This window comes from Marmota marmota, unplaced genomic scaffold, assembly GCF_001458135.2.
Source record: "Marmota marmota marmota unplaced genomic scaffold, marMar, whole genome shotgun sequence".
Taxonomy (NCBI): Eukaryota; Metazoa; Chordata; class Mammalia; order Rodentia; family Sciuridae; genus Marmota; species Marmota marmota.
Genome location: NW_026000079.1, coordinates 6,987,588 through 7,013,114, shown reverse-complemented (window position 1 = coordinate 7,013,114; position 25,527 = coordinate 6,987,588). Strand labels below are relative to the sequence as shown.

Below are 25,527 nucleotides of genomic sequence, written 5' to 3'. Positions count from 1 at the left end.
GGCTGGCTTTGAACTTGTGATCCTCCTACTGCAGCCTTCTTAGTCACTGGGATTACAGGCATGCACCACCACACCCAGCATTGTTCTTAAACTAAATTATTCAAATCAGAAATATTATTTGGGGCTAAGGATGTTTCCATTCCCAGCATTGAAAAGAGAGACAGAGCTCAAGGAAATATTGTTCAATGAATATATACCAGAGTTTAGGGAAATTTTGGAACACGGAAACAAAGAAAGCACTGAGAAATTTATTACTCTACTAATATTAGAAGTAAAAGTTTTACTTAGATAGCAATTTACTTGCCTTGCTGTACCTTATGTCATCTTCACTAAGTCTACGCTGTTACAGTTCTACGTTAAATAACAAAAACAAACTAATTATATATTTTGCGTAATTGTTATGTTACAACAGTAAGCTAAGACTAATAATATAAATCCACCATCCACTGCCAACTACATTCTTATAGTGGGTGCTCAAGTACATAAAAATGTGAACAAAAAGGCTTTATATTTATCTTACAGAGGATATAAACATCAATTTATAAGGAAGAGACACAGGCCTTATTCAGTTAAAAGTAATATAATTAACATGATTACAAAAGCATTTATAATAAAGCAGCAGAAGTGTTTAGATCACTTGTAGTTCCATTCGGAGTTTATATAACCTTTTAAAACAATGTCAAAACAATAAAATATGAGGCAAATATCCAATTAATTTGTATTGCTCTAGCATTTATTTCCCCCAAACAACCTAGTCTTAATTCCTATGGCATACAGCATGGTTTGGGAAAGTAAGAAGCTGAAAATTGGTCATTTCTGAGTTCCAGTTGTGTGGCCTGTAGGTGACAAAAGTGACAGTGAAGCTAACAGGGAAATGCAGTCTTCCCCCACAGAACCCACTTTTCCTACAGTCTGTTATCACAGTCTTCAGAATCCAACCTCGCCCTCCCCATCTCCAGGTCTCCAGCTAAAATCTCCCAACTCAATCTAAACTATTTATTTTAAAGACTCCTAACTGATTTCCCTTCTTTTGCCTAGGTCCCCTGAAATTAATTCTCAGCAGTGAGCCTCTCTTCTCAAAGCTCTCCAGTGACATTCTTTTTTTTTTTCTTTTTTTGAGAAAAAAAAAGAAAAAGAAGGTTTATTGCTTAGCTAGCAAAGGAGAAACAGGGAACTCCTGTCCCAAAGGCTGTGATTCTGCCCATCTGCAGGAACATGGGGCTTTTAAAGAGGTGACTCAAAGGCCACATTCCATGTGTTCTCTGTCTGGAGTTGTATTCACTTGTTAATTTGGGAGAGAATCATTTCTGAGATCTTCTGGTCCATCCCCAAAGTCTAGATTAGTTCGTTCCTCTGGTGGGAGTGTGCTCAGGGACAGAAGGGGAAGAGAGGAAATCCCCTGTCCCCAGAGATTAGGGAGGGGGAAAGATTAGGGAGGAGCTGGGAGAGGGGAAGAGAAAGAAACATGTTCATTTTGAAAATAAGGTGCATGGCAGAGCAGCAAGGGCTATATTCCAAGCATAAAGTGGACCTCTGTTACATTTCCCACTATCAATTTCTACAATCCATTTCTATGGAAAAATGGGCAAGGACATCTCCAAAGTGTTTCCTGCTGAAAGTGGGAGAAGTTGGGAGAAGTCACCCAAGTCCTTGTTCTCTCTTAGATGGGGCGGGGATAGCATCCAGCATCAGAGCAGTCCAGAGGTCCACAGTGGCAGATGGCAGGTGAGTGGCCAAGGCATACACAAGGCAGGGGTCATGGGTTCAGAGGTCTCAGTCCATAGAAGGCGGCTTCATTCCCTGGTGCTCCAGCAGGATGTCAGGGCAGAGGAGTGTGGCAGAGGGAAGCAGCTCACACGTTGATCAGGAAGCAGAGAGTGACATTCTGTCTTAGGGGAAAGTCGACATCCTCACGTTAGAGTCACACACAAACTACTGTCCATCATCTGTCTGCCCCTCGGCTACCCTGACCACTTTGCTCTTTATGAACAGCTCACTCCCACTTCAGGAATTTTGTAGTTGCTCTTCCCTTTACCTGGAAAGTTTTCTGTTTATTTGTTTTGTTTTTTTTTTTATCAAGAGTCCATGTGGCTTATTCCTTTCACTTCCTTCCAGTTTTTGCTCCATGTCCACTTTTCAGCAAATTATTTCCTGAATATTTTATTACCTTTTTTTTTTTTTCCTTTTCTCTTTTTGTACTAGGGGTTGAACTCAGGGGCACTTAACCACTGAGCCACATCCCCAGCCCGTTTTAAAATTTTTTGTTTTGAGACAAGGTCTAAGTTGCTTAGGGCCTTGCTAAATTGCTGAGGTTGGCTTTGAACTCACTACCCTCTGGCCTCATCCTCCAGAACTGCTGGGATTAGAGACATGCACCATCACACCAGTGTCTTTTTTCTTTTTTAAAGACAGCGTCTCATTACCTTGCCCAGTCTGCCCCCAAACGCTTGGGTTTAAGCAATCCTCCTGCTTCAGCTTTCTGAGTGCTGGGACTACAGACTACAGGCACGTGCCACCATGTCTCGCTGAATACTCTATTTATAACTGCAAACTTTACACATTCCAATACTCCTCTATCTCCCTTCTTTAAACAAGTTTTATTTTTCTCTATAGAATCTACCACCATATAATTACTATATATTATACTTATTTTCTTTATTGACTTATTGTCCTCACTAGATTGTAAGTTCCATGAGGTTAGGGATGTTTGTGTTTTGTTCAAGGCTATATTTCCATGGTTAACACAGTGTTCAATGCTTGTTGAATGAATGTATACCATCTACAAATCCTTTAGTAACTAATAAGAACTAGATGTACACATATGTGGCCCAAAGACTTTTCTCTAAAACTGTAGAGAAAAATAACTTTAGCAGAGGTACAGTGGTAGATGCTGTAATCCTGTAACCCCCAGCTACTTGGGATGCTAAGGCAGGAGGATGGCAAATTGGAGGCCAGCATAAGCAATTTAGTAAGACCCTGTCTCAAAATAAAAGGGCTAGGATGTAGCTCAGTGGTAAAGTGTCCCTGGGTTCAATCCCCGGTGCCAAAAAAAGAGAAAGAAAAAAAAAAAAAGCAGCATTATATTAACCATTCACAGAAGAATTGGGCGATCATTCTCTTCACGTTTTGCTTATTTTAAGAACTGATGCCATCACTTAACTTTCAGAAAGATATAATTCCTAAATGCCTCCACAGAAGAAAGGTAAGGAATAAAAATAGAGATTATGACATCCTTTATTCTGCAGTCTTCTTCCAAAAGTTGACAAATTCCACACCCCTTCACCAAGAGTTAAAGACCAGATATAGCCTTTTTTTCCTCTAAGGAAATGATTTAACCAAAATTAAAGGAAGAATGTACAAGCTATTCCCAGGAACTCATGGATAGATAGAAGAAAGACCATGTCCTAAGAAATGTCACAGACAAATGACTCTGAACTTTACACCCTTTTGAGAATTCCTCACGAGTGCTAAATGAGGCACATTATCTCATTTATATTAACACAGTGCTCCCAGAAATTGAACAAGACATGTTAACATGTGGATATGAAACAGAAAAATTCCCACATACAAAACCACCAAACTCAGATTTGGGAACTGAAGTTTCCTAGTCCTTCATTTGAAAGACAGTGGTCTAGTGAGATTAGTTCTGAAACACATTCAGATATTAGTAAAATACACTATAAATCAGATTACCTGGTTCTCAATTTCAGTTTTCATTGTATCATGCTACTTTCTAAATATGAGTGTTTTGACCAGGAATCAAATCATTCTACGGCATCTGAGTTTAAATTACTATCCCACCAGGAAATTAAAAGTCAAATTTCCCAGTAATTTTCCTAAAGTAAGTAGTGGAGGGTCAGAATGTTGTTACATACTTCAATAACAACTGAAAGTTAAAGGGGAAAAAACTCAAATTCACTATTATTCACATAATTGGGCCATGAACAGAGGAAAAGAGTCATTTGCTGTAAAATTTACTAGGCATAAGCATGGATTCTGGTGTTCAAACCTCCAATTCAAGTCCCAGTTTTGTTACTTATCAGTGGAAATCATCTTGAACTAAGAAACTATTTTCTTATTTTTTGTTGTTTTTGTCTTTAGAGACAGGGTCTTGCTATGTTACCTAAGCTGGTCCCAAATTCCTAGGTTCAAGGGATCCTTCTGCCTCAACCTGCCAAGTAGCTGGAATTAGCAGCAAGCACAACTGGGCCTCTTTTGTGTTCTTTTTGGTTTTTGTTTTGTTTTTGTGGTATTGGAGATTGAACCCAGGGGTATTCTACCACTGAGCTATATCCCCAGCCTTTAAAAAAAAATTGGGGGGCGGTACTAGGGATTCCCTAGTCCTTTATTTACTTTTTTTTATTTCAAGTCAGGGTCTTGCTTAGGGCCTTGCTAAATTGCTGAAGCCGGCCTCAAACTTATGCTCCTCCTGCCTCAGCCTCCTGAGTAGCTGGGATTGCCAGTATGTGCCACCATGCCTAGCTTCTTTTCTTGTTTTTTTAAAAGCAGATAAAACATATTTCAAAACAATATGTTGTATTCAATAAACATGATTTTGTAAATTAAAAATAAATAAAAATTTAAAAATAAAAAGAGAATAAGAACACTATTCATTTCATAGAGCTGTTCTGAGAATAATGTACAGAAAGTTCTTAGCCCATGGCCTAACACACTGATATATTCATATTGACAGATACATTGTATGTTTCAATCAGTATTGCCATCAGACATGAATGGAAATTATCATTTTCGCACACTTCAAACTTTATAGATATTTATTAAACAAATCTTCCAAATTAGAATGCTTGTTGATTTGAAACCTACAGCAGTTACTTTTATCTAGTCTTTAAGAAATGAAAAAATTATATAGTAAATTCATGCAATCATTCATACCCTGTAGTCCCAGCTACTTGGGAGTCTGAAACAGGAGGATCGCTTGAGCCCAGTTAACCACAAAGCTGGCAACCTAGCAAGACCTTGTTTCAGAAGAAAGACTGCAATAAACAAGCTTTTTATTATCTATTTCAGTTAAAAAAAAATGCTTCCCTCTCTTTTTTTAAAAAAAAAATACTTTTTAGTTATAGATGGGCACAATATCTTTATTTTATTTTTATGTGGTGCTGAGGATCGAACCCAGTGCTTCATGCACGCTAGGTGAGCCATGGCCCCAACCTGCTTCCCTCTCTTATTCATATAACCATTACTCAGTGGGACAGCACCCAGTTTTGAAGAACCCATTAGTTCTTGGTACCTTCTTGGTAGTTCAACACCGCCCTCTGCCGGACTGCTGAAAAATTCCAAAGCCAAATTAAATAATAAAAATTGATGTTTTCTCAAGTAAATTCTAAACAGTTCTATGGAATTGATCTTTTCTTTAATCACTGCTAGAAGATAGTCGGGGAAAAAAGCAAATATTATGTCCTTTCTTAGAAGACCACCAGAATGGTCAAATCTACCCTCCTCTGTAATTTACCCGGGAAAGAGGATTCATATTTCTCTTATGTCATCCAATAAATTTACTGGTATGAACCACCTAGGTAAGTTTACTGCCTCTTTGTTTGTTCTGCCCGTGTAAAACTACACTTTGTTTAACATGCCAGTGTAGCAGTTTGCCCAGTAACAACATTAAATATTTACTGGGTATCCTCTACGTGCAGGACACTGTACTAGGTAAAAAGGACAGGAAAAAACCTTCCCTGTCCTTAAGGAGATGATAATCTAGTTTCCAAAACAGGATGTGTAAAGAGGATGTGTACAAAGAAACATTCAGTAAAAGGCCCACTGAAGAAGCGTGCTTCTCTAAATTTGCTGCTTTGTGGCACCTTGGGAAAGTTACTCAGTTTCTCTGAACCTCAGTGTATCTGTAGTATGGCAATAACACCCAGCTCAAAACAAAATTTGCAAAGGCTATTTGAAATATTTGTAAAGGTCTCAACAAAAGATGGCTGTTATTTATTATGACCCTTATGAGGAAAATCTTGAATAATAATGTCCTACATTATAAATTTCAAACATACCTCAACATTATAAAAGCTATATATGCTAAACCCAAGGCTAACATCTTATAAATGGAGAAAATTTGAAAGCATTCCCTCTAAAAACTGGAACAAGACAAGGATGCCCTCTTTCACCACTTCAACAATGTCCTTGAAACTCTAGCCAGAGCAATTAGACAGAAGAAAGAAATTGAAGGGATATGAATAGGAAAAGAAGAACTCAAATTATCACTATTTGCCAATGACATAATTCTATAGCTAGAAGATCCAAAAAATTCCATCAGAAAACTCCTAGAATAAACGAATTCAGCAAATTAGCAGGATAAAAAATCAACACCCATAAATCAAATATGTTCCTGTACATCAGTGATGAATCCACTGAAAAAGAATTAGGAAAAATACCCTATTTACAATATTCTCAACTAAAGTAAAATATTTGGGAATCAACCTAACAAAAGAGGTGAATGACCACTACAATGAAAACTAAAGAAAGAAATTGAAGAAGATCTTAGAATATGAAAAAATCTCCCATGCTCCTGGATAGGTAGAATTACTCTTGTCAAAATGGCCATAGTACCAAAAGCATTATACAGATTTAATGCAATTCCTATTAAAATCTCAATGACATTCTTCATAGAACTAGATGAAGCAACCATTAAATTCATTTGAAGACATAAGAGGCCCAGAATAGCCAAAGCAATCCTTAGCACGAAGAGTAAAACAGGAGGCATCATAATACCAGACCTTAAATTATACAACAGAGCATAGTATTGGCACCAAAACAGAAGACCAATGGTACAGAATAGAAGACACAGAGACAAACCCACATAAATACAGTTATCTCATACTAGCCAAAGGCACCAAAAACATAGAGAAGACAGTCTCTTCAACAAATGGTGCTGGGAAAACTGGAAATCCATATGTGGCAAAATAAAATTAAACCTTATCTTTCACCCTGCACAAAACTCAACTCAAAGTGGATCAAAGATGTAGGCACTAGAACAGAAACCCTATGCCTAAGTAGACCCAAATCTTCACCATGTCAGCTTAGGAACTGATTTCCTTAACATGACTACTAAAGCACAAGAAGTAAAATCAAGAATCAATAAATGAGATGGGCTCAAACTAAAAAGCTTCTTTCTCAGCAAAGGAAACAATAATGTGAACAGAGAGCCTACAGAATGGGAGAAAATCTGGTAAATGAATCTCAGATAGAGCATTAATCTCCAGAACTCAAAAACCCCAACACCAAAAAAACAAAATATCCCAATCAATAAATGGGCTAAGGAACTGAAAAGACACTTCACAGCAGAAGAAACACAATCAATCAATATATGAAAAAATGCTCCAACATCTCTAGCAATTAGAGAAGTGTAAATCAAAACTACTCTAAGATTTCATCTCACTCCAGTCAGAATGGTAATTATCAAGAATATAAGCAACATGGGGCTGGGTTTGTGGCTCAGTGGTAAAGTGCTCGCCTAGCATGCATGAGGCACTGGGTTCAATATTCAGCACCACATAAATGTAAAATAAAGATATTGTGTCCACTTAAACCTAAAAAATAAATATAAAAAAAGAATATAAGCAACAATAAATGTTGGCAAGGATGTGGGGACAAAGGTACACTCATATACTGCTGGTGGTGCAACCACTACGGAAAGCAGTCCTTAGAAAACTTGGAATGGAACCACCATTTGACCCAGCTAGCCCACTCCTAGGTTTATACCCAAAGGACTTAAAAATCAGCATACAACAGTGACACAGCCACATAAATGTTTATAGCCGTTCACTTCACAATAGCTAACTATGGAACCAACCTAGGTGCCCTTCAACAGATGAATGGATAAAGAAAATGTGGTATAGATACACAATGGAATATTATGCAGCCTTAAAGATGAATGAAATAGTGTTTGCCAGTAAATAGATGGAGCTGGAGAATATCATGCTAAACAAAATAAGCCAATCCCAAAGAACCAAAGGCCAAATGTTTTCACTGTTGTGTGGATGCTAATTCACAATAAGTGGGAGGGTTAGAGAAGAATAGAAATACTTTGGATTAGACAGACAGGAGCGAAGGGAGGGGAGGCAATATAGGGGTAGGAAGCATGAATCAGACATTATGACCCTATGTGCATATATGATTACGCGACCAATGGAATCCTACATCAGGTACAACCAGAAGAATGAGAAGTTATACTCCATTTATGTATGATGCATTCTATTGTCATGTACAACTAATTAGAACAAATAAAAAAATTTTTCATTTTCTTCAAGTGGAAAGATATATAAATAATTTGCAACTTTTTATAATATTAAATATTCTTTCTAGCAAATAAAAAGTGATCTTGATTGCCGCAGTCCGGCTGCAGCAAAATAACTCGGGGGGTGACGAATAACTTGTGTACGTTGATACAGCAAGAGTGGAAGCCGTTTATTACAGGACAGGAGCAGTATTTATACATTCCACACAGCTTATCTAATTAGCATAAACTAGATACATCAGTCAACCAATAAGGAATCTCCACACTTAATGGCTCGCTTTTGTTACTTTTCAAACCACTCCCTCTGGCATTTTGCCAGGCACCATCCAGACTTGTTTATTAACTCTAACATTCCCCTGGCAAAATGCCAGGTGTTATTTTGACTTGTTTACAGACTCTAACACTTGATCAAACATTTGATTGAGTTGATAAGTTATTTCTTTTTTAAAATATTTTTTAGTTGCTGATAGATCTTTATTTTTTTAATATGTGGTGCTGAGAATTGAACCCAATGCCTCACACATACCAGGCACATGCGCTACCACTGAGCCCCAGCCCCAGCCCCAATAAGAAGTCATTTCTAATGGAATAATTTCTTTTTAAAAAAACTTTTTTGTAGTTGTAAATGGACAGAATGCCTTTTATTTTGTTTATTTTTATGAGGTGCTAAGGATTGAACCCAGTGCCTCACATGTGCTAGGCTCTGCCATTGAGCTACAGACCCAGCCCTAATGGAATAATTCAATATGAAAAATATCACACTCTAGACTCCTTTATCCCTAATGAGATTTAAGGAGATATTAGAATATGAATTTTCTTATACTTAAGTCATATGACTTTCCCAGTCCCTTGAAACATTATCTAAGATCTTAAAAATAATTGAATCATGTTTATGGTCCTTTACATATCTAACACCACGGAGCAGCCCCACAACAGAATCATGATTCTAGCAATAATCAAACTTGATACATTTTAAGAAATTAGAACTTATGAGTCTCCTTAACATTATAAGGCATTTTAAAATTTATTTCATGGATTTTTCATAATTTCTCAGGGAAGCAAGAATATAATAAATGCTTTATATTTAGTTTGTAGATGAGGAAACACAGCAAAACTAAGCATGGTATAAAACATTTGCTAAGAAAAATTAAAGCTAGGCCAAAGACTGTATGTATTATCTCAATTCTCACACTAACCACAGTAGCTGTTATTTTCTCCTTTCACAAATGAGAAAACTAAGGCAGAGAGGGGTTATGTAACTTGCCAAATTCACACAGAAGAATTTAATCCAGGGTGGTTTATTCCAGAGTCTGAAACTTTAATCTCTATCTTATGTTCTTTCTATTACTTAAAAATAATAGTTTTCTTAAAAATTTATGTGTCCGACACCAGTATGTGATTGAATAAATAAACTCTTCTTTACAGAAGAGTTTCTATTTATTTATTTATTTGTTTGTTTGTTTACTTATTTATGGTACTGGGGACTGAACCCAGAGGCACTTAAACACTGAGCCACATCCTCAGCCATTTCTGTATTTTTTAGAGAGACAGGGTCTCACCTCGATGAGTTGCTGGGGCTGGCTTTGAATTCATGATCCTCCTGTCTCAGCCTCCAGAGCCACTGGGATTATAGACATGCGCCACCGTGCCCAGCAAGAAATTCAATTTATAAGTGTAGAAGAAATAAGGAAAATAATCCCTGTTACGTAAACATCGGTTGTTTGAGGCAAGACCTATTAATGGATTGCTGATAATATTAAACAGGGACAAATATGAGAAACAAGATCTTTTCATCATTTTATTAAGTACATTTGTCTACATGATAAATACTTATTACAAGGAGATAAGTAGTTTACAGTGGAGAAACCCAGCAGATACCATCTAACCCAAGTGATCAAAGTTAGCATCATCAATAATAAGAAATATCAACATTATATTCTCCCTGTATTGAAAGTACATCATTTCTGTGATGATTCTGCCAGAACAACTTTACTCTAATAATGAGAAAACATTAGATAAATCTATACTGACATTTTACAAAACAACTGACCTTTGACTCTCCAGCAGTGCCATGAAAGGCTGAAAAACTGCCACTGATTGGAGAAAACTAGGACATGACGACTAAATGCAGCATGGGATTCTGGACTGGTTCCTGGACCAGAAAAAAAACTTAGTTGGAAACTGGTGAATTTGAATAAAGTTTTTAATTTAGTTCATGGTGTTTTGTTGATGTTAATTTCCTGGTTTTGATCTCTGCACTATGTACAAAAATCTTTGTAAGATGTTAATTTTAGGAAAGATTGGCAAAGGTTATAAGGGAATTCTATTTTTGCAACTTTTTTCTAAGTCTTATTTCAAAATAAAAAAATTGAAAAAGAAACAATTTTCTTAAAATTCATAATTCAACCTTTACTAATTTATCTTTCTCTGTCTCCTCAGAGAGTCCAAATTGGTAAATTCTTCCATGAGGTGACTAGTGTCACTGGGAGAGGAGCTAAGAATTATCATCCAAGGGTCAAACCTGTCCTTCATGTACTATATGCTTCTTTTTTTTTTTTTTTTTTTTTTTTTTAAATTAATATTTATTTTTTAGTGGACACAACATCTTTGTTTGTATGTGGTGCTGAGGATCGAACCCGGGCCGCACGCATGTCAGGCGAGCACGCTACCGCTTGAGCCACATCCCCAGCCCAACTATATGCTTCTTAATGAGACTGGATGATGACATTATCCAATAAACTTGTATATATAAATTGTAAAACCAAACATTTCAAAACTAAAGGTCTGCTGGGTACAGAGGCACAAGGAATCTGAGATAGGAGGATTGTGAGTTCAAAGCCAGCCTCAGCAACAGCAAGGTGCTAAGCAACTCAGTGAGACCCTGTCTCTAAAAACAACAACAACAACAACAAAAATCCAAAGAATCTCTTTCCTAGATTAGTATCCATAAGTCTCTAATCATGAAATAAAATCATTGCTTATGATTCCGAAATTTTGTGGTTTTTTTTTTTTAATATTTTATTTTTTAGTTTTCGGCGGACACAACATCTTTGTTTGTATGTGGTGCTGAGGATCGAACCTGGGCCGCACGCATGCCAGGCGAGCGTGCTACCGCTTGAGCCACATCCCCAGCCCCGAAATTTTGTGTTTTAATATAAGACATTATACAGTGAAATAACACTGTTAAGCTTTGCTTAATAAAGTACATTTCATTATCAATATGCTTTATACATGTTAACTAATATTTACTGTAAGAATGTAGAAATAACTGTGTAAAGCCCATAAACGTGAATAAACAAATTTATAGTTATCTAACATTATAGCTACACCCAAAATGTATTAACCAAATCCAAAGAAGAAAAGTGAGTGTGAAAGCATTTCCCTCAGGTCCTTAGAGTATTATTATGAGTCCATTTCATGAGCAGATACTAGCAGAAATGGACCAAGGATTATGAAGCAGAAGGTTTAGGGGAATGTAATAGTATTATTATTATTATTATCATCATCATCATCATCATCATCATCATAGTTGTAGATGGACAGCGCGCCTTTATTTATTTTAATGCGGTGCTAAGGATTTAACCCAGTGCCTCTCACATGCCAGGTGAGCACTCTGCCTCTGAGCTACAGCCCCAGCCCACTTGTTATTGTTATTATTATACCAGGGATTGAAGCCAGGGGCACTTTACCACTGAGCCACATCCCAGGTCTTTTATTTTTTATTTTGAGACAGGGTCTCACTTAGTAGCTTAAGTCCTCAATAAATTGCTGAGGCTAGCTTTGAGCTTGTGATCCTTGCCTCAACTTCCCAAGTAGCTGGGATTATAGGTATGGACCCAGCATTTATTCTCTTTCTTTAATGCCCAATCTAGTTAGGGGAAAACAAACGTTCACTATATTTATCAGGGTAAACTTAAGCTTAACTACACAACATAAACACAAATGATTGAACTAAAAGTGGGAGGGATCAATATGGATTGCATGATCAGTTTTATCTATTTGACATTTCCAAAAGAGCACCAACAACAGGGAAAAAAAAAACTGCCTTTTTTTTTTCTTTTGCTATTGTGTATTTTCAGTATTCTCAACCATTTTATAAAGTACAAGTAAGGGAAAAATCAAAGGATAGACGTAGGGCTGCACATCCTTATTTAAGATTTAAGTATAGAAATACCACATAAGCAGTGGCTCCTTCGAAGAGTTTCAGTGCTTTTTCACACATTTTTTTTTTTTCTATAGGTAACATCCAGGGCTGAAGGACTTACTCAGCAATAAATACCTATTAGGGGATGAACTGTATCCCTTTCAAAATTTGTATGTTGAAGTCCTAATGTCCAGTATCTCAGAATGCAACATATGTAGACAGGCTCTTTAAAGAAACAATTAAATTTAAATAAGGTCATTAGGGCAGGCCCTAATGCAACAGACTGGTATTCTTATAAAATGAGGAGATTAGCAGACATACACATTGGGAAAGATCACCCAAACACTGGGAGAAGATCACTATCTACAAAAGACCTCAGATGCCTTCATCTTGGACTTCTAGCCTCCAGAAATGTGAGAAAATACACTTCTGCTGTTTAAGCCACTCAGTCTGTGGTATTTTATTACAGCAACCCTAGCAACTTAATATAGCAACTAAAAAAGTATGCAATAGATATTTATTTAAGGAATGAATGTTGTATTTTTTTCGGCACTTAATTCTGCTCAAAGCTGAGGCTGGTGGCTGACTTTCCACCAGTAAGGCTGAGGAAACATTTTTAATGAAATAAAACATGTTGAGAGCCACAATCAAGTCAAGTTGGCGCCTGGCATTTTGCTAGAAGGAGTGGTTGAGAAGTAATGCCAGCGAGCCATTAAGATGATGATAATTAAGTTAAGCTGTGTATAATTATTAAGATAATGACTGATTGCTGTAACTGGATGATGCTAAATTGAAACAAGCTGTGTATTCAGTTGTGTATATAAACCTCTGCTGTCTGGCAATAAGGCGGCTCCTGCTACCTCGGGTGCCCACTACTTTTGAGTTCCCGTTAAGTTCTCGCAGATATTGTGTCCATCTACAGATAAAAAAATATTTTAAAAAATATAGTATCAGTATTATAATTGAAGGACTCTGTTCCGATCGCCAGCTGTCACCCTCTTGCTCCCACTTTAGACACAACCACTAATTTGAATTTGGTTATAATTTGCATGCAGCATTTCTTTGTACATTTTTCTACAGGCCTGTAGTCCTAATCAATATGCTACTGTTTTTTGCTTGCTTCCCAATGTTATGTAAATAATACCATATTCTACAAAGACTGTGTATGCTGCCTTTATCCCCCTACCATTTTTTTGAGATTCGACCACAAGGATGCCCTTAACTCTGGTTCATTTAAAAACACTGAATATAGTATTTTATTATGAAACTACTATTTATTATAAACAGGATTTATTTATTCATTCTTCTATTGATGGACATTTATTTTCAATTTAGGTTACTTTTAACTTTTTTACTATTATCAGAAATACCTGTAAGGACATTTTTGTACATGTCTTATAAACATGTAAGAAATCCTATAATCCCAGCAATTTGGGAGGCTGAGACAGGAGAGGGTTTGCAAGTTCAAGGCCAGCCTGGGTAACCCAGTGAGACCCGGTCTGAAAACTTATAAAATAAACAAATACAAAAGGCTAGGGATGTAGCTTGTGTGGGTGTGGGGGGAGTCCCTGAGTTCAATCCCAGGTACTGAAAACACACGAGAATTCTCAAGAGCAGTGAAATTTCTTTTATGACTATACACACTGGGAAAACATAGGTAAAGGACTAGGGCTGTTCAGACAGTGGAGACCTGCTCAGGGACTCTAGCTGTCTCAAGTCCTGCTTGGCCACTTTTGACATAACAATAAGGAAGGAAAGCTCTGTTCTAGATGTGTACCAAGAGCAGAATTTTTGAGCCCAAGAATGCATTGTCAGCTTTTTAAGATATTTCCACTTGCTCTTCAAGACATCACACCAATGTTTACACTCCTCCTGGCAATACATTGTTTTCTACATTTTCTCCAAACTTCTGTCCAAGAAAATTTTTCCTACTCTGAGCAAGTGTTCTTTTCTACCTATGTTGGCTAGGATCCTCTCTTGAACAATAAAGTACATTCTATATTATATATTAGAATTACTTACAAAACTACCATGGTCCACAGTCTACATCTTGAAAACTGCTAACCCATACAACGGTATAGAATTGGTTAAAAAGTGAACAAGAAAACATGAATTACATTCACAATAATTCCAAATCCATAGAATCAAAATTTCACTCAGACTAGATCATTTCAGCCTTGGTAATGCAAAGGTCTTATTTAAAGGAATTTTAGTTACCTGGCTCTTTCAAAATATTGATGGTGTTTCTGTGGATAGGAATGGTTCTTGCTGTGGGCTTGTTCCCACACAGAAATCCAGCTTCTTTGGTAATCTCAAAATCTCAAAAATAAATAAATAAGCAAGCAAACCTGATGCAGTGGTGCACTCCTGTAATCCCAGAAGCTTGGGAGGCTGAGTCAGGATTTCAAGTTCAAAGCCAGTCTCAGCAAAAGCAAAGTGCTAAGCAAATCAGCAAGACCCTGTCTCTAAATAAAATACAAAACAGGGCTGGGGATTTGGCTCAGTGGTTGAGTGCCCCTGAATTCAACTCCCAGTACCAGGAAAAAAAACAACTCACAAACGAATTTATTTGTAATCAAAACTATGAATTCAGGATCATTACTTTAAAAAAAGCCTGCCCGGATTCCACAGATGGTTGGCAGTCATGCTATACAAACTCAGCTAAGCAATACAACCACTCACTAGGACTATTATCAATTAACTTACCCAGAAAGCTGGAGTTATTGATTGTGCAGAAAGAACTCTTTATGCAAATATTTTTTTACTTAATGATTGGAAGGTATTAATACTTTCACTGAGCCAACTGGGATGAAAATTTTACAAATTATTTGATTCTAAACCTTTGAAATCACTTGAAGCACATTTTTTCCCAAGTTTTGCCTTCATAAAAATTGCATGCTTTACAAATTATGATGGAGTGGGCCAAATCTTCCCATGCATATTTCTATTATTGCATAGTAACACAAAATAAGATTATTATGGAAACTACATTTAGAAGTTATACTTACAAATTCTGAAATCAATTCTATTTTTAAACTTCCTTGTTAACAGGTATATTAAAGAAAGAAATGAGTTAAGAAAGCATACTAATCTTTTTATTTCCAATAACTAAAGCTAATACATGTCTGTGTGTATGTATATGTAAAAAGAGTGAGCATTTACCATGTGCAAGCTCTGTACACTTTTGGCACATCATTTCATTTAATTCTCACAATTTCTTGTGGTAGATTATGTTATCACCATTTATCAGAGGCAAGCAAGGTTTTCCCAATATTTTTTCAATTGCTATCAAATAGGAAAGCTAGGTAACTGCAGTCTCACTGAATTTTATCTTTACTTCTCTCCTCGTCGGGACTTGAAGGAGAAGTGTTTATACAATTCAGAATAACCCAGAGTTTGTCATATCTTTATTGTAATTATACTGAACCTTATTTACATATTGTTTTATATTGAGTTTTAATGGGGGTAAAACATGATTTTGATTAAAACCTCTAAATATACATTTTGGAAGAAGCTGAGGTGCATATAATTATCATTAACTAATTTACATATATACAAGTTTAAATAAAATGCATAAATGTAAAGATCCCATTTTTAAACTTCTTGTTGTCTATACTTAAAGCATTGATTTCTTAGACCCAGTGAAATTAAACGTCTCAATTAAGTGCATTTGAAGCTTTTGTAGCATAATCATTCATATTTGAAAGACATTACTTATTTTCCAAGTTTAAGATCTTTATTTTAAAATATATTTCTTGATTACAGTTTATTTACAGTCTAAACAAGTAAAACACTTCAATTGACTGAATTTTCTATCTGTTGCCTATAACAAATCACTCTGAGTTTATCCTGGATGAGTCACAAAGCAAGAGTTCGGACTTTATCACTGGTTTCAGCGCTAGTTTTAGAGAGATGGGGAGACAAAAAATGTTCTTGATCTGGAGACAATGAAAATGGCTTGTGTGGCTTTCTTCACGAAGAAAGTAACGCTGTCAAATTTCAGGACCATGGAGGCACCCTTTAAATATACAATTATTTTGTTCAAAATGTTTTTTCCATATCTTATCACTAAATACATAAAATAACACAGCCACTGACATCAATGGAATTTTATGGGAAATGGAAAAATCCCTTGTCAAAATAGGCATTTTCCTTCTCCCTCAAAAAAGTTATAACTGCCCAAGTATAAATAACCAAAAGGATGTAGATTCTTTCCATGTTTTCTTGGCAAACGATTAAGGTCTAAAAAAACACAAATTTCATGGACATGCCTTTTTCTCCTCTAGGTTCTTTCTCAAAAAAGTGCAGAAAATAGGGGGGAAAACCCCTTATAATACAGTCCAAATTATAGGTAAGAAACACAAAATTCAAGTGACAAGGGAGGTGAATTTTACTAGTGGTATTTGTAGGTGAATTTTTTTTTTTCATGAGCATTGTTTCATCGATTTCCGTAATGTAGGAACATTTTTAGTTGACAAGGACAGAATTTTAGGGGCTGGGATTGTGGCTGAGTGGTGGGGCACCTGCCTAGCCCATGCGAGGCACTGGGTCCCATCCTCAGCACCACATTAAAAAACATACCAATAAAGACATCGTGTCCATCTACAACTAAACAAATTTTTTAAAAAGAATTTTACATAACATTTGCTTTTATTTGTATCCATTTAACATAGTTATTAAAGACTTGCTTCAAAACACATCTCAAAAGTAATAAAACATTCAACTTCCAGTAGAAAAACCCGAAAAGAATGCATTCTTCTCAATTTCGGAGATGACAAAAGTTCCAAGTTTCCAGTGACTCCTGGTGTCCTCTCGAGGATCTGGAAGTTGGATATGCTGTATAATATCAGCCCGACTAAGGCCCTGTCTTAATCGACTACTTCTTAACGATAAACTGAAATAACTTACTTGTTAATGCTGGATACACTGATTAAACCCATCCCCAAACGCTGGCCGCCGTCTTAGTGGGAATACTCAGGAGCATCTAGTCCATCCACAACGCGGGGGCCGGCCGCGGGCCGGGGAGGCCTGCCGGCCCCGCTCCCCCCACGCCCAGCCGCGCGTCTCGGCGGCAGCGAAGTCGGGGCGCCGGCAGCACCGGGCCCCTCCGCTCGCCCCTCCCCGCCGCGCCCGAGAAGGCGCGCAGGCACGCGGCCACCACGGCCACGCTCGGTCCTTCTCGCCTCCGAGCCGGCCTCAAAATGAGGCGCCATCCTCTACCCACGCAGGAGAGGTTCGGGCCGAGGCCCGGGTAAGGCACCCACTGCCCGGAGGGGTCTGAGAGCCCAGGCTGTCGACCCCTCCGGGCGGAAGGAGGCTCGCGCGTCAGGTCCGTGCGCCGCACCTCCCGCGCTCTCACCGCGTTTTCCCACCCGGCGGAGGGGCTTCCCCGCCAGGACTCTACAGCGGAACTACAACTCCCAACGCGGTGGCCGCCCGGACTCCCGGAAGCCGAGGCCTGGCTGAGCGGAAGCCGCTGCGACCCCGCCAACAGGCCGGGTGTTAATTCAGCTAGAAAAAGGGGGCGGGAAGGGCTGCGGGGCACCTGTCAGCTCGCCACCATGAACGTGGTTTTCGCTGTTAAGCAGTATGTCTCCAAAATGATAGAGGACAGCGGGCCCGGGATGAAAGTGCTTCTCATGGACAGAGAGACGGTGAGTTTGCTTTTGCTCAGTATTTGTGTGTGAAGGAACCCTCCCTCCCTGAGAAGGTCCCCTTTCACCATAGGGTTTAGTATTTAATGCAGATCCCAAGGTTCGGTTCTGCGCGGGACTGAAAAGTTGCATAAAGCTTGCGCAGTGGGTTTCCAGTTAAAGGCTTTCACTGCTGCCCACAGACTTTTGTACCTGGAACGGCGTCTCCGCCAAGAAGTCATTCCTGGGAGAGCGGTGGGAACCTTCGGGGTGCCTGGGATTTCCCTCAACCTGGCACTTTTAAAATAAAGCTGTCGGAGGCTTAAGCTGATGCCTCGGGTTATTTGTTGGCCACAGATTTTTAAAAAAAGGAAAAAAAATAAAACTCTAAGGCTACGGATAAATTATTTTTGGAAATTTATGGATTGTTTGTGTTCAGAGAGATCGTGTTTTTCATTCTGCTACATTACTATACTTTTTGGATGTTCCGTAGATGTTATTCGGTATGTTAATGTGTAAATTACCCTAAGTACTAGTGGGAAAAAAAGATATAATATTGATGCTTGTTTTTATTATTCTGAGCTAGCATAATCTTAGTTCATTCTTCTTCTTTACAGACTGGCATAGTGAGTATGGTATACACACAATCGGAGATTCTTCAGAAGGAAGTGTACCTTTTTGAACGCATTGATTCTCAAAATCGAGAGATCATGAAACACCTGAAGGCAATTTGTTTTCTTCGACCTACGAAGGTACTATGTAAATCGACCTGCTGTCTGCTTAGGCAAATGCAGAACTCTCTGATCTGAAAGCAAAGAAGGCAAAATAAATTTGTATTATCATCATTTGTGGCATCATAATTATCATGGTTTGTCAAGAGTTATAACCTTCATTGTTCTCCTTTCCATAGCTCGGTTTACCCCTTACAGCCATTTCTTATTTCAAGATATCGTTTAGCTTCACGGTTACTCCCAAAGTCATAAGCAACTCTAAGACCCACATCACTTTATTCCTGGACCGACCTCCATACTTACTACTGAACACCATTTCCACTTAGTCTTATTACTTTCTTGAGCTTTTACCATTTCATTCACGTCTATGTTCAGGAAACGATAATGGCTCAATTTGATCTCCATGATTAGTAGCTTAGCAAAGTCCTCCTTCAGCTGGTTTGGTCTGCCCTTACTTATCCTACCTTTCTATGTACTGATTTTCTTCCTCCACTCTAACCAACTAGGCTTTTTTATCATCCCTCGACATGGTCATTCCTGTCCCTTCTTTGTTTGTTTTCCCCTAATCAAAGGATCTTTAGCCATTTGTCAGTTTTTGTTCATCAGCTTCTAAATCTAGCTTGAGTATCTCCTTTAAAAATTCTTTCCTATTTCAATCTCAGTTTGTACATTCTCTTGCCTCATTCATATTCTTAAATTCTAATGCACTTTTATCACATTTGTATTTTCCAAAATGCAAATCTGATCATGTCATCCCTATTTTAAATCTTTGAATGACTTATTATTGCTTTTATGATAAAACAAAATTCCTTTCTTGTTTTCTACAAGGCCCAATATAGGTCTAAATCCTACACTGTCTCCAGTCTCATTTCAAATCATTTCCCTTTTTACACCCTGCACCTTAGCCACACTAATCTTTTAGTTCACACTATTCTCCTTGTTTCATCAGGCCAGAGGACCTTTGCATGGTCTCTTCTCTTTGCCTGGAACTTCTTCATCCCTAAACAAACCTTTCCTGGCCTTCCTGACCTTTTATAAGCACTTCCAGCACCCATCTTCCTCTCTCATCACTTGTCATGATAGAAGTTGTGAGGTATAAATGATTACTTAATATCTGTCTCACCTACTAGCAGTAAGCTCCATGACAGCAGAGATGTTATCTGTTTTTCTGACTTTTATGTCCCTCATATCGGACACTCGATAAATAGCTGCTGAATTAATGAATACATATTGTGTTATGGTGGTTTCCAATTGTTTCACATTTGTACTCATGAAACTTTGGCTTGAGAGGGATCTTAGAGATCATTTAGTTCATTATTTCCTACATTTTTAATGAGAAAATATCATTCACAGTTATATATTTTCTCTCAAACTCTCAGGCTTTGTTATTTTTATCTAGCATATTGTGAGGAAGTAATATTAAGTTTAAAATATTTTTATTAAGAACAGTTCTTAAGATTATATCATAAAATTAATTTTTAATTTATTTTAAGTCTAAATGATAGTTAAGCTTTTTTCCATTTAATAAGCAATGTGCATTTCTTTTTTGTTTTACAGTACTGGAGATTGAACTCACAGCTCTTTACCACTGAGCTACATTCTCCAATCTACAGTCTTTTTTTTTTTTTTTTTTTTTTTAGTTGTAGATGGATACAATACCTTTATCTTATTTATTTATTTTTATGTGGTACTGAGAATCCAACCCAGAGCCTCACACTTGCTGGGCAAACGCTCTACCACTGAGCCACAACCTCAGCCCCTACAGTCTTTTTTTTTTTTTTTTTGGAGACAAGATCTCACTGAATTTCTGAGGTTGGCCTCAAATCCTGCTTCACCCTCCTGAGCAGATGCGATTACAGATGTATACCACTGTTCCCAGCTATAATGTGCATTTCTTAAACTAATTTTAATACTGTATTCATGTGATATTTTTTAAAAATTCAGGAATTATATATCATGTTTACTTTGGAGGCCCAATTTATAGTGAAATTTAACTATGGGTACTACAAAAAAAAAGCATGCAATTTGATATTATGTAATTGGAATTCTCATATTTCAACCACATAAAAATAACTCATTTTTTGCTTGTAACACTCATTTTATTTTAAAATAATACAATTATAGAAAAGGTCTTTGCCTGATGTTGCAAATATTTACAAATATTGCTGTTGTTCAGACTCTTAGGTCCAATAAGTTAAAAGCCGAAGTGAATATAATTAACTATATTTTCTCTTGAATGTTGTTGAAGGACCAGACGCATTTTGATGTTTGGGGTGGAAATTTTCATCAGATGAATATAATTTATAGACAAGCAACTTGAGGCAAATTTGAAGAAATATTATTAATCTTATGTTGTATTTCAATATGTGGCCTTTATATATTTAACTTAATTTGGCCAGGATAATTCAGCTAATTAATATTTAACATTAATTAATATTACCTGTATCCTATAAAATCATGTGTATGATTCTGATCATTATGTTTAATGTAGCTCTTTTTTTGTCCCCAGTCCTCACTGCCCAACATACACACAGTCTCAACCTCAGCATACAGTAGGCCCTCAGAAAATCAATGAATGAATGGATAATACTTGTTATTTTTTTATTTAAGCAACTCCCCTCATAATTTGTTTGCTCTTTATTTTCTAGGAGAATGTGGATTATCTAATTCAGGAGCTTCGAAGACCTAAATACAGTATATATTTTATTTGTAAGTATGTTAATTCACTTTTTCAATCATATACTTATATCCCCCCTAGTATGTTCCACTGAACACTTCATATCAAGTTCATTGAATTCATCACCATAAAAATCTAGTTTAGTTAGTGTTCAATCAAAGTATTATAAGTATTGTGACCAGCATTCTCTTTCAGAGAACTAAATATGGTTTTCATTCATTGATTGCCTTGATTTTAAAAATTTAAGTGTTTTTTGTGACTTTATCTTATTTATTTATTTTTAATGTGGTGAGAATCGAACCCAGTGCCTCACACATGCTAGGCAAGCACTCTACCACCGAGCCCCAACCACAGCCCCTAAAAATTTTAAGTCTTATTTGCCTTTCAAGATGCTTAATAAGTCAAAAGTTGTAAGTAGCCAAATTTTATATCCCACCTCCATCAAAACAAAGTCTATATTTATTCCTATTTTTCACTTATGAATTGAGGTATATAAACTGATTTATTTATTTGGGAGAGGATATACTTGAGTTTGTTGGAAAACCAGAGGTTTCTTTATGTACCAGATGAAAACATCCCAATTCTCTTTGTCACTTTATCTAATTCATGAAAGTATAAACCACCGGGAAGTTATCTCTTATGTGTATACCTTTTTTAGGTAGAGGTTGCATAGGGAAACTATGGAAGTAAACTAGGTTTATGTTTGCTATACAATTTATATGGATTTTTCTGATCTAATACATTCTGCTATGGAAATTACATCTGTTCTCCTCTAGATGTCATTATTGATCTTTGTAGGATAGCTATAACCTATTTGGTAATGTTCCCAAAACCAAGAACAAAACATAACACTCACTTAACTTACTTAATAGTAAGCAGGGCATTTGAGAGGTTTTAAAAATAACTTAAAGGCTTTAGAATTTTAGGGTTTAGACTATAAGGCATACATATTTTCTTTAATTATATCCAGGGGGCCAGCGTTGTGGCTCAGTGGTAGAGCGCTTGCCTAGCATGCCTGAAGCACTGGGTTCAATCTGTCACCACATAAAAATAAAAACAAATAAAATAAAAGTATGTGTCCATCTACAACTAAAAAATAAAATATTGAAAAAAATGATACCCAGAATTAACATTTGTAGTAAGACTAAATATTTTATAGAGTTGTATCATTTTATTTCATTTGGCTCTTTGCAACATTCCAAGAGGTAAAAATAGGTTATTTTATTTGTCTCTCATCCTAGGTTTTGTTTAGGGCTAACAGTCACAGGTTTTCCTTCTTTCTTTCTTCCTTTCTTCCTCTCTCTTTCTTTCTTTCTAATTTTCCTTCTTTCTTCTTTATTTGCAGTACTGATGATTGAACCTAGGGCCTCACCAGTGCTAAGCAAGTTGTCTGCCATTGAGCTATATCCCCAACAGACCATTTTACTTTTGAGATGGTCTTGCTAAGTTGCCCAGGCTAGCCTTCAACTTGAAATGCTCCTGCCTCAGCTTTCCCAGTTTCTGGGATTATAGCCATGGGCCACTGCCCCTGCAGCTTTCCTTTTTTAATTAAACTTTTTATTTTGAAATAATTGTAGAGTTACATGTGCTATGATTTGAATATGATTTATCCCCTCTAAAATTCATGTTGAAATTTAATCGCTGTAGTAGGATATTAAAAGGTAGGAAAATTTAAGAAGCAATTGATATAAACTTTAAGAGGTTATTGATCCATTTATGTGATTGAGGTGTTAATGTGTTATTTGAATGGATCTGCTTTAAAAGCTTAGATTGGCTAGGTCTCTCTGTCTTACCATGTGATGCCTTGCACTGCCTCAGGACTATACCAGCAGGAAGGCCATCCACAGATGCTGCCCTAATCTTTGGACCAGAACCATGAGCCAAAATAAACTTCTTTTCCTTATAACTTACCCAGTTTGAGGTATTGTGTTATTAGCAGCTGAAAACTGACAAAGATAACATGCAGTTGTTAAAAATAATACAGAAATCTCATATATCTTTTACCCATTTCCCCCTAATATAGCATCTTACATGACAATATTGTGTACAAAAACACAACCAGCATATTAACATTGATACATTCAGGTTATAGAACATTTCTGTCTCCACAAGGTTCTCTCTCATATTGGGCTTTTATGAGCCATGTCTACTTCTTTCCTACCTTAATCCATCATTAACCCTGGGAACTACTGCTCTGTTCTCCATTCTGTAATTTTGTCATTTCAAAAGTATGGAATAAATGGAATCATACAATATGTAACCTTTGGGGATTGGCTTTTTTCACTTAGCATAGTTCTCTGAAGATTCATCCAGGTTGTTGTGTATATCAGCAGTTTGTTTCTTTTTATTGCTGAGTAGTATTCCATTGTAAATTTTATTTAACTATTCTCTGTTTCTAGTTTTGACTACTACAAATAAAACTACTTTAAATATCTTTATATAGGTTTTTATGTGAACATAGTCTTTATTTATTCAGATAAATAAAGCTTAGGAATGCAATTGCTGGGTCATGTGGTAGTTATTTGTGTTTAGTGTTTTAAGAAACTGCCAAATATTTTCCAGAATAACTATATCATTTTACATGTCCACTAGCAATATACTGGTGATCTGGTTTCTTTGCATCTTCTCAGGCATTTGGAATTATCTCTGTATTTTATTTCAGCATTTTTTAGTCTTATCACAAGCTAGGTCCTCTGTTAATATATATAAATAAAATATCCACACATATTCATGTATGTATGGGTGTGTAATATACATGTATATATTTGGCAGCATAGAGAATATCTATACATATTCATATTCTCTATGCTGCCAAATTTAATTGGATTTATAATATAAATACTGTTTTACTAAGACTCTACTAAAAATTGAAGGGGGTCATGTGACAAAAGACCATTTTATCCTGTAAAGAGAGTTCTTTCATGCAACAATTGAGATTAAGGATAGTAATGATAATTAAGAGTATTTACTGGGCTGGGATTGTGGCTCGGCATTAGAGCACTCACCTAGCATGGGCGGGACCCAGGTTCGATCCTCAGCACCACATAAAAGTAAAGGCATTGTGTTGTGTCCATCTACACCTAAAAAATAAAAAAAGTTTAAAAATTTAAAAAGAGTATTTACTCTTCTGCTTCTAAAGATTGTTTAATTCAAGACATAACTATGAAGTGGAAGAAAAAAATTATATTAGTTAATACTAAATCTATGAAAAATAGATTTGTTAAAGTAAACTAAAATATATTTTTATACTAATTTTGGGGGGCAAGGTACCAGGCAATGAACTCACAGGCACTCAGCCACTGTGCCATATCCCCAGTCCTTTTTTTATTTTATTTAGCGACAGGGTCTCACTTATTGCTTTTTGCTGAGGGTGGCTTTGAACTCCTGATCCTCCTGCCTCAGCCTCCTGAGCTGCTGCGAATACAGACTTGTGCCACATAGGCAGCTATTGGAATTTTATGCATTATAAATTTTTAGCACAATTTATATTGACACTAAACTGTCCTTTTGTTTATCTTTTTTCTTATCATTTTTTGGCATGTTTTAGGCCTACTAAATTGGTTATATAACCAGCTCTTCCTCTTATTAAAAAACTTTTTATTATGAAAATTTTCAAATGTATAACAATATAACAAATCTCAATGTACCCATCACCCAGGTTCAACAATTATTGAGCCATGCCCAATCTTGTTTTAGCTATGTTGATACCTTCTCCTCCATCAATATTATTTTGAAGCAAATCTAAGACATCATACATTTCATCCATAAGTATTTCAATATGCCTCTCTAAAAGATAGATTAATTTTTATAAATACTAGTATTTTAGACAAATAAAAAATGAAAAATAATTCCTTAATATTTTCAAATACTCATTCAGTGTTCAAATTTCAAATTCTCTAATGTCTTTTTTTTTTCATTGTTTGTTTGAATCAGGATCAAAATAAAGTTCACATATTGCTATTGGTCAATATGTTGAATTTCTTTAATCTTCTATAGGTCCCTCTCTTCCATTCAATTTATTTATTGAAGAAACTAATTTTTCCTCAGCCTGAATCTTGCTGATTGTATCCCTGTGGGGGTAG

The 25,527-nt window shown here is 36.5% G+C and overlaps 1 protein-coding gene and 1 long non-coding RNA gene across 4 annotated transcripts in view; one reads left to right on the top strand and one right to left on the bottom strand.

Moving 5' to 3' along the window:
* Nucleotides 1-564: 564 nt before the first annotated feature.
* On the bottom strand, nt 565-17,796 carry LOC107156855. The gene is made up of 2 exons (XR_001505410.2): nt 17,313-17,796; nt 565-1,889 (listed from the first exon to the last, which is right to left on the bottom strand). It is a non-coding gene; the product is annotated as an uncharacterized LOC107156855 (long non-coding RNA).
* Nucleotides 17,797-17,854: 58 nt separating this feature from the next.
* The window catches only part of Vps45 (vacuolar protein sorting 45 homolog), a 52,356-nt gene continuing 44,683 nt past the window's right edge, over nt 17,855-25,527 (top strand). For all 3 annotated transcript variants that reach the window (XM_015503027.2, XM_015503026.2, XM_015503028.2), the window contains exons 1-3: nt 17,855-18,058; nt 18,655-18,789; nt 21,417-21,477. In XM_015503027.2, the coding sequence (XP_015358513.1) occupies nt 17,966-18,058; nt 18,655-18,789; nt 21,417-21,477 (289 nt within the window). In that variant the 5' untranslated portion in view covers nt 17,855-17,965. The remainder of the gene's footprint in view (nt 18,059-18,654; nt 18,790-21,416; nt 21,478-25,527) is intronic.